Source organism: Acanthopagrus latus, chromosome 21, assembly GCF_904848185.1.
Source record: "Acanthopagrus latus isolate v.2019 chromosome 21, fAcaLat1.1, whole genome shotgun sequence".
Lineage (NCBI taxonomy): Eukaryota > Metazoa > Chordata > Actinopteri > Spariformes > Sparidae > Acanthopagrus > Acanthopagrus latus.
In genome coordinates this window covers 18252316-18262375 of record NC_051059.1, presented here as the reverse complement: position 1 = coordinate 18262375, position 10060 = coordinate 18252316, and the positions used below count along the sequence as shown (strand labels likewise).

At 44.7% G+C, this 10060-nt stretch overlaps 1 protein-coding gene across 3 annotated transcripts in view; it reads left to right on the top strand.

Annotated features, from left to right (window-relative positions):
• Window positions 1-112: 112 nt before the first annotated feature.
• LOC119010993 (tensin-3-like) overlaps window positions 113-10060 on the top strand; it is a 37682-nt gene continuing 27734 nt past the window's right edge. For 2 of the 3 annotated variants that reach the window (XM_037083709.1, XM_037083707.1), the window contains exons 1-4: window positions 817-1056; window positions 8878-9045; window positions 9264-9314; window positions 9402-9524. In XM_037083709.1, coding sequence (XP_036939604.1) covers window positions 8896-9045; window positions 9264-9314; window positions 9402-9524 — 324 coding nt within the window. In that variant the 5' untranslated portion in view covers window positions 817-1056; window positions 8878-8895. Of the gene's footprint in view, window positions 791-816; window positions 1057-8877; window positions 9046-9263; window positions 9315-9401; window positions 9525-10060 lie in introns of those variants that run through there. The other variant, XM_037083708.1, reaches the window with a different exon arrangement.

Below are 10060 nucleotides of genomic sequence, written 5' to 3'. Positions count from 1 at the left end.
GGCGGACCCTGCCACCTTTTTGTAGCTTCAAATTGTGTTCAGTGGACCTTACTTCCCTCTGAGAACAGTTTGTTTATTCAGGTTTGGAAATAAATAAATATATGTAAATATATCTAGGTCTGTATTATGATCTCAATAGTTTAAATACTAAAATTCTGGGTTTGAATCTCTTCTTTCAAACTACTTAGTGGCCCTTTAAAAGTCAAAACATACAGCCTGTGCAGAAAAACCTCACATAATTTGGTCTGCGCGCCCTTTTTTTCCCTTCGCCTGTCGTATCAACTTGCGGAATCAGACTTTGACGAGACTCTTATGCTGTTTGCACAAAAAGCGGATTGTATTCCTGCAAACTTTTTCATTGTCTTAAGATGTGTAGAGGTTTTTTGGGGGGGTTGGCTGGGGGGTGAGGCTGGCTGGAGGAAGTCTCCGTCTGCGTGTGAGGCGTGCGGGTGAGAACAAACGGAGCGAGGAGCGGAGGGAGGGAGGGAGGGAGGAAGCCGCGGAGAAGGGGGAGGGAACAAGGGGAGACAGGCAGCCCTAGCGGCGCAGTGGGAGGACTATCCCATGCCAGGACTTGTGGCGGCTGCAGCGGCAGGCTGGACGGGAGGAAGTGCGCTGTGGAGCGGCAGCAGCAGCAGCAGCAGCAGCAGCAGCAGGTCTGGATCCGAGCGCAGGCTTCTTCCGATTTTATATCACCGACAGACATCCACAGATAAGGGAGCCGAGGACAGACGGCACCGGGTCCAAGCTGGGACATTTAAAAACAACAACAAAAAAAAAGAAAGAAAAAGTGAGCTCGGCTGCAGATTCCAGCAGGAGAGAGAGAGAGAGAGAGAGAGAGAGAGAGAGAGAGAGAGAGAGAGAGAGAGAGAGAGAGAGCAATGAGCCTCCCAGCCTGCATGCAGCCTGTGTGACGGGCTGACGGATCTCAGATCAGGACTTTAAAACAACCACTCTTCCTCTTTCAGCAGCTCTGACTGACAAAGAGAGACAGAAGGGGAGCAGACAGACCCACAGAGACAGAGAGAGGAAGCAGAGCTCTCAGTTTTGAAAAAGGTAAGTCTGAACTTTTTCAATCACAAGCAAAGGGAGGGTTTTTTTTTTGTTTTTTTTTTGCTTTTTTTTTCCAGGCTGGTCAGTGCTTTAAAGAAAAGGAATGGGGATTAGAGGTCCACACACTCACAGGGAGCTTTTCCTCGTCTCTTTAGCCTCTTTGCTCAGTCACATCTCATTGAGTTTGCTCATTTATTCAATGAGCAAAAACAGGCCACTGCTCTCTTTATTTACTTTGGCTCTGTGTCCTGTGTGTGCATATCTGTGTGTGTGTGTGTGTGTGTGTTTGCCCTCCAGCTCTACCCAGCAGCCACTCTGGAGACAGAGAAGGGACTCATTCAAACTTTTTTTTTTTCAACAGTATTTATTTACTGCCCACCCTCGACTTGAGCTCCCCCAAAAGCTCGACTTGACCTTCTTTGAGTTTTAGATGTCCCCCCCCCCTCAACGAATTGTGTTCTGCAGCAGCTATAATTTGGGGGTTCCTGTGCTGTCGGGTGCACTGGAGACCCCTTTTTTGTATATAATGTGAAACATATGGGGCCATTCTTGAGGAAGACTTCTCTGTGGAGCTTGAGAAACCAGTCTTTTTTACCCGTACTTTGTCGAACTGTTCAGACTCTGTCTCTGTCGGCGGAGGAACGATGGAGACAATCGGAAGAGGAGAGTTCTTTTTTTCCCTTCTGCGCTACAGCTGCTGCGTGGTATTTGTGGCCTCAGGGGCTGAGTTTCTCAGGCAGCCATTGTTGATGACATGTACGAGCGTCCTGACATCACAGCAGCTTCTCTTCTTCTTCCTCGTCTTCTTCTTCTTCTTCTTCTCCTCCCGAGTCTTATCAGTCCCTCCCTTCCCCTTTGCTTGGAAATCAGACACACACCTGCATTTACACCCGCCCGCGCACCTTCCTTTTTGCAAAGCAACATAAACCGTGCAGGTTGTTCCGAACAGTTTGCAGCCTAAACTCTTTCAAGATTAGCTTTAATTACAGCCCCCGGGAGAGGCAGGAGAAACATTTTTTTTTTTGAACTGGCAATTACTGCTTTTGTTGGCGGTTCTATTTTGAGGTCAGAGTTGCATGAACAATATCTGGGCCCTCAAAGTGTCAGTTTTTCTCTTCTTCCCTTGCTGATAACAGCCGGCAATTACAAAAGGGTGGCCTGGAGGAGGCGGCTGATGAACGGGTGATCCTGATAGTGTGGTTTGGACAGGTGGGTTGGCAGAGGGCTGGGCTTGTGTACAGTAAGCAGAACACTGTGATCTAACCCCCGGGAGGGAACAGCATGGGACCGAGCGCCGGGGCATTTCACTTTGTCACGGCGGTGCCACGGCCACTTGGCTGACATGTGCAAGCCATTAAACAAGAAAGAGAGAGAGGGAGACGGAGACCTGGAGAAAGGAAGGAGAACGAAAGCAATAAAAGGGGTTTCGGGGGGGAGAATGTCAAAAAAAAAAAGGGAGAGATGGAGGGAATGAGAGAGTGAGAGTGGGAACGTAATCCATTTTGGAACGCATTCCACTATGACCTTGGGATAGAGAACGGTAATTAGGGAGTACTTTTTAGGAGCCCTATGGGCGCACAGATCTGCTCCGAGGCCAGGGCTGTCATTTTTTTTTTCTTTACGAAATATCCCATAAAGACGTGGGACAAATACACGTTAGGCTTCCAGAGTTGCTAAATAAACTTCGCTCGAAATACGCAGCTCCCCACCGCCCGTGGCTTCGTTTTGCCCAATAGTTCTCATAGTTTTGTTTATTTCGGTGTCTTTTTCCCGGCGGCGAAAGGGTGTCGAAGCCACGGCGTAAACATATAGAGCCCCTGACAGGAACGGGCCAGAACAAACTGTGGCCTTGTCCCTCCTCTGGGCCCTTCAGCCAGCCCGTTATGTCACTGTGGACATGTTATCCCCGCAGTATGAGGCACGCGCTCGTGCCAAGTATGAACACAGGGCGGTTTGGAAGCAGTGAAGCTGATGGTATCAGAGTTATTAGGTGGGCTATTAGATGTGAACGCTAAATACCGACTGAGGGCTACAGCCAGAGGGCGAGGGGGAAACAAAATTCTGTTCTGGTTGACCACTCCTGTCATCTGATGGAGCTGTAAACAGGCATGAATAGTTCTTTTCATGAGCTGGGCAAACAAAGAAATAAAGCTAATGGGAGAAACTGTCGCTAAGTTTAGTGAAAATGTGAAAAGTGAACAGTAAAAAACAGTCCAGCGGGTCCTCCCCCCCACCCCCTTCCTCCCCACACGGGCAGCCAGACTTCCTGAAGCATTTATGGCACTTTAGGTGTTACTCAGGTTTGCAGACAAACAGCTCAGGAGATCATTAATCTGTCCAGTGTCTCCCGGGGAGAGAGAGAAAGAGACGGCGGTGTAATGTATGTGTAGCTGCTGTTTTTCCCCCCCATAGGTGCAGAACAGAGCCAGTTCCTACACGCTGGGCTGGACAAGCTTTATCGCCCCACTTCGAGCTCCAAACCGGAGCCGAAGCAGCACCTCTGCAGTCTTCATATCAGAGCATCCATTTTTTCCTTCTCCTTTCAGACACGTTGTTTCAGTTTTAATGGACCTAGAATGATATTTATGCTGTCACAAAATGGAGGCTGTTGCCACAACACGTCGATCGTGAAGTCAGACGCCGGAGCCAACAGAAGCAATTCAGTTTGATTTGGGAGCGTGATGATGAGGGGAGGGGGGGAGGGACGCCCTGATTGCTTTCATATGTGTGCGGACATAATGGTTGTGGACATTTCAGTTCAACTGATTTGCAAACTCTTCGCCTCTCTTACTGATTTGCAACCCCATTCATTTACATATGGATTAATCAATGACTTGGATTAGACTAAAGTTAGGTGGTTGCAGCTTCAATAAGGATTTTTTGGGGGGGTGGGGGACTTCTGGTGCTTTGATGGTAACTTTAGGTGACTGTTTAAAGGGCCACCGTTCTGACTTCTTCTGGGAGATTCTGACTTGAAAGGTGTTATTTGAGCGCTGATCCTTTGGGATGGCAGCCGACCCATCCTACATCCCAAAGGGTCTATTTTTGTTGAGTTGGTAATAGCACCTTTTAAAACCTGAATTCTGAGCTTTAAGTCAAAATTCCGCAAAAAAAGACAGTGGCCCTTATCCTCTATCCGTATTTTAAAGCTGCCTTGGTCTAAACATTGAATACGTACAAAAGACTTGATGCATTAACTGATAATAGAATTCAAAGTTGCAATTGCAAAGTTGATTAAAGCTCAGTTTCTTTCTTTCCACAGCACTCGTACCTCCACCTGATCACCGGTGCTGTCTTTTTAAACTCCACGTGGTATTTGCTCTTCCACTAGCTCGTACAAAAATGTAAAAGCGGTCTGCAGAGATGATGGCCGCTCTGCAGTTGCTGCTGGAAACTACAGCCAGGGAGTCTGCAGACGTGTAGCAACCAGCTTAATCACACACAAACACATTTTCGCGTAAATGGATTTTGGTCGCCGTGGCTCAACCCACCCGGCTCGATTCAGGCATACGATTTGCGACAAGACAAGCATGCAGCGTGTTTTTTGCCACAGTGGACTCAAAAATGAAAACAGCTGTAAGGTCACTGTTCATATGATTAGGCCCTGATTTTTTTAACCCTTCAGGGCCGGATGAACTTGCGGTGGCTCTGAGACGGTTTATGTCCGTGGACGTGATGCCTGATCTTCACTTGCTCGTACAAAATGGAAGATTCCATACGGTGCGGTCCAGGTGAAGGGTGTGGCTCCAGAAATAGAAACAGGCTTCCTCCTAGCACTTTGATATGCCTTCCCACTCACATCTCTTTTTCTTTTTTTTTTTTTTTTTAACTCGTGAACGTAATGTTTAATCATTCACAGCGTTGTTCTGGATAGCTGAATGAAAGGCATCTGGAGCCGGTCCCAAGTGATGGTCATGCATGTGTGAACGTGGCTGACAGCACCCACGCAGCCCTAGTCAAGCTCTTACCTGCAGGGGCTGGAGCTGAGGGGAGCCAGACACACCCTAATCCCCCAACATCCTGACCTTAGCAAACCTGTCGCAGCTTGCCTGCGGCAGACCTGGCAACCCGTTTTCTCCATTCGCTCCTCGGCTTTCCCCGCTCGCTCTACCAGCCCTTGCTCTCACAGTGCCATGGGTGGGCTCGGGATTTGAGTTCCTTGGCACTGCTTATTCTGCCTTTGTGAGCTAATGCTGCGCCTCAAACCAGGAACAAAAGCAGTCAGTGCAAATTAAAGACCAATTATCTTTAGTGCGTGCTGGGGCAAGTCGCTCATGTTCGCCCGAATGATGAGTGGGAGAAGCGAGTTGTAGGGAAAAGGATGTCGGGGGCTGCAGTGTTGTGCATGAATGATTCATGTGACATTAATAAGCATCAAGTTGATGCTCAGGAGGATTTGGATTTATGGATGGGATTTATTTTCTAATGTGATAGATTAGCTACTTGTGCATCTGTATTGGTTTTATTTGAATTGGCTGAAACATTAACATCTCTTTGTTTAGTTACCTTAAAATTAGTTATTTAATCAGTTATCTGATCATTTCACTTTTTAGCAATTATGCTTATTTGCTATATTACTGAGAATTGGATGAGAATATCATATCATTGTCATGTTTGTTTGTTAAATATTAAGCCAGGGCCAACAGCTGGTTAGCCTAGCTTAGCATATCGATTGGAAATTGAGAAAGAGGCAACCTGGATCTGTCCAAAGGTTACTGGACACATTGTGTGTTAATGAGCACTAATTTAACATGAAATGTTTGACGTGTTAAGTCATAACACGTCAAACATTTCATGTTAAATTAGTGCTTTAGCTATGCTTGTTGGAAGATTTTGGTACCATTGGTCGGAGCAAGGCTAGCTGTTTCCCCATCTTTATGGGAAGCTATGCTAAAGGCTAGTGGCAGTAATGTTAGCTTGATTCAGAAGCATTATAATTTATTTTATGATGTGATATATTAACTAAATTAGTTATTTAATCGGTTATTGAGTTGTTCGGCTTTTTGATAAATATGCTTATTTGCATTCTTACTGAGAGTTAGATTACAAAATGACATCACTGTCATGTCTGTTCCTTAAATATATTTGTTTATTGAATATGATGCTAATGCCAGCTGCTGGTTATCTTAGCTTAGCTTAGTTTAGACTGGAAGCAGCAGGAAACAGCTAGCTTGGCTTTAGTTCACAAAATTAGCCTGCCAGTGTGACAGTATGTAAAAAAAAAAAGAAAAGTTTACTGTGACTGACTAATGAAGATGATGCCCATTACTGGCTCTAAGTGTGTTGTTGTTTTTACACTTTGGTTTCCACTACAGTCAGTAATAGATTATTTGCAATGGTATGACTTATGTTCAATAGAAACAGAGAGGTTTTTTGGTTAGGCTATAATTTCACAAAACATCCTGTCCCAAGAGACTTGAAACTTGTGTAACTACAATACACTTGAAATACGTATTGATTAACACTAATGTGTGAGAATTCAATACTGTAGATAAAGAAGTATATCTCCACAGTAGCTTTAGCTTGATTTTTACTGCACAGAAGAGAGCGGTACCAATTATTTTTACCCAACTCGTGGCAAGAAAATGAATGCTTTTCACAAAAATGTCAAACTTTTTAAAGAATCCCTTTAAAGCAGATCTTGATTCTCATTAGCATCAAATTAATAAAGGCACATGTTTTCACACTCCTGGGTCAGATGGAGGTTAAGTGTTGGTTAGATACCCTTCCAATCTCCCATCATCGCAGTACTTTGACACTTCCAAAACACTACTAAGCCTTCTTCCCATGCCCCTGCCCTGGAGATACACAGAGTCTAAGTACTGGCCGACCTGTTCATTAATTTCCCATTAGTCAACAGTTTTTCTCCCAGAGTCTCAGGGGAAATAGACTAACCCCACCATTAGTTTCAACAATCGTGGAGGACCTCCTGCCCCTGCTCCCACCACCTCCACCAACACACACGCACACACACAAAACAGCCCTGTTTCCCCGAGTGATGACCTCTTCATACACATGGCCTCTTTCATTCCGCTCTGAGGGTTGGTTTAAGCTGTGACTACACTGTCTCTGGTTTATGGCTCCCTCTCTGCTGCTCCCCCCCCCCCCCCCCTTCAAAGTTTTGGGCTCTAGCCTGCGGTCATTGCAAATTGATGGACACATTCTTGTCTATGGATCGTTTTAATCACAACAAACAATTGGAGTCATTCAAGAAGGATGATGTTATCTCTGGCTGCTGTAGGAATGTGTTTCTGTTTCTGATTGTGTGCTTGTGTTTGTGTGGAATCTGAATCATTTATCAACAACAATGACGATACAAATTAGTTGCTTTGTTGTTGTTTTTTCCGGCCTTTGACGTACTGCTAATTCCAAAAAAAATCTGATTTTAAAGGGACAGAAGTAGAGCTGAAACAGTAAGTCGATTCATTAATTAGCTGACAGACAGATATTGAAATTGCAGCTAGTTTGATAACTGATTGTTGAGGGATTATCCAGTTGAAAACATTTGCTGCTTCTTGCCTCACAAATATGAGAATTGCTTCTTTTTTCATGTTTTATGTCATTGTAAACTGAATATCTTTATGTTTTGGAATGTTGTTGAGACAATAATAGCAATCTGAAAACAAGACTTAGGGCTCTGAAACATGGCTTTTTTGTCACATGCCACCAGCTTTTATAAAGATGGAGACAAAGAAAAGAGAAAAACTAGAAAATTGAGTCATGTAAGCAAAAAACTAAAAGACCTAATGAAATTACAAATGACAACAGCTGTCTGACAGGTCAAAATTAAATACCAGTAATTTAAAAAGATATTTAGATATCCACATTCTATCAGGGAGGGTTTGATTCTTTCTTAATTCAAAGAAGTACCTTATTTCCTTCAGCTGGTATCGACGAAGGAAGCTTAATCCAATTTACCCAATTAACCTTTGAATTTATATAGATTAACTGAAAAACTTCAAACCCTCGTCAATATTGTTCTGTGCATAAAAGTCATCAAAAACCATACAAACACAAAATATGTCATAGAAGACAGCCCGAGATGATGACTTTAAATAGCTTGTTTTGTCTCATCAACAATCACAACCTGTAAAATATTAACGTGAAAACAAACAAAGGAAAGAACAATTAAAATCTAGAAACGGCTTCTTGTTCCAAAATGACTAGTTGTCAGTTGACTTATTGATCAGTCGAGTAAAGAGTGTCAGCACTTTGTCAACAGGGTGCCGCTCTCTCGCACAGAGCATACAGAGATGGCTAGATAAGAGCGTTGAGGGATGTGTCTGTGGATGTGGTGGTGTGAGACAGGCTCTCTCCAGACCACCGCTGCAGGAAGCGCATGGCCATGAGGTCACAGGGACACGCCAACACTCAGGGATTTACAGCAACTGGTTTCAACCGGAGTTCTTTGAAAGTTTTCTTTGTCTTTGTCATTGTTGCTCCGACTGACTGACTTACTGACTGACTGACGGACTGGCTAGATTGCTGGTGCCCAATCTTTTGATACCACGGCACTGTGTCTCTTTTTGCAGCAATCATCTCTCACATGCTCACAAGCCCTTTGATATAGTGTTTCTTTTCAGCCGGTACAGTATGTCTGACGCACACTGTTGACCGTTTCTGAGCAAACAAGACACCCTCTGTCATGCAATCTGGAACTGAGGTCATTCTCTAAAGATATCTGCGGGAAACTTGGACACAATGACTAAAGCTGAGGACTTTGACCGTCAAATATTGACTCGAGCAAAGTCACCTGCTTAAAGCGGGAATGATGCGAGGGAACTGAAGCCCACGTGCGTTTCTCTGTTTTGTCACCTCTCACAGGAAGCCACGAGATTCAAGATGGAGGAGGGTTACGAGCTCGACCTGACGTACATCACAGAGCGTATCATCGCTGTGTCCTTCCCCCGGGGCTGCTCGGAGGAGATCTACTCTCACAACCTGAAGGACGTCACGCGAATGCTCAAGTCCAAGCATGCGGATAATTACCTGGTCAGTGCTCGCCTGTGTGCCGCTCGCTGTCTCACCTCGAAGTCAGAGTGTCAGAGTGCAAACAGTATTGATGTCAGGGCTGCTGAGCTGTCATGGGATATTGACATGAGCGTATTGATCTCGAGGCACAGTTCTTCTTTTACCCAAAGCTCGTTCAAGAAGCAGAATGCAGTAATCGTAGAAACGACATTATTAGTCATGGGCTTTGTTCTCTTTAGATCATCAACCTGTCAGAAAGAAGACACGATCTCTCTAAAATGAACCCCAAGGTAAGTCCGGAAAACTTTGATCAGCTGTGTCTAAACATTGATTGATGATTCATACGCAGATGTTTACAGTGAGTTCTGCGATTTCAGACCCTGGATACAGGCTGGCCGGACATGCACGCTCCGCCTTTGGATAAGATCTGCACCATCTGTAAGGCCATGGAGAGCTGGCTCAATGCAGACCCTCTTCATGTGGCTGTTATACACTGCAGGGTGAGCATCTACCACTTGTGCTGCTGCAGCTGATTTCAGTTTAACTTTAATAATGTACCCTTTATTGTTAAACTCCTGCAAACGTATTCTTGATTGCACAATAATAATGACACCATCATTGTTTTGGTTTGGTTCCCCATAAACCTTGCTTGCACAATGTCATTTTCTTTGCCAATGGGCGTGAAATCTCAAAAAATGAAAGCTGACTATCACTGTATCTATCTGCTTTCACGTCTTCATTACAGACAAAATTAATAGAAAGGAAAGGCAAAGAATGACAGTGTTGATGTTATGTCACAGATGTCTTTGTATGTCCTGAAGTTAGCATGCTAATCAGCAAGCTTTGGCCTGTCCTGTCTTGAAATACAGCTTTGTAACCTCAAATGGTGACAGCCTGATGGTATGGTTATGCCCAATCTCGCTGCATTTTCGCTGTACGTCTCTCCTGAACCCACCCTGTTTTGTCATCCGTGTCAGAGCTGCTGTAAATCGCCTCTGTACTGTATTCCCTGTTGTCAAACTGACCTCCATGGATC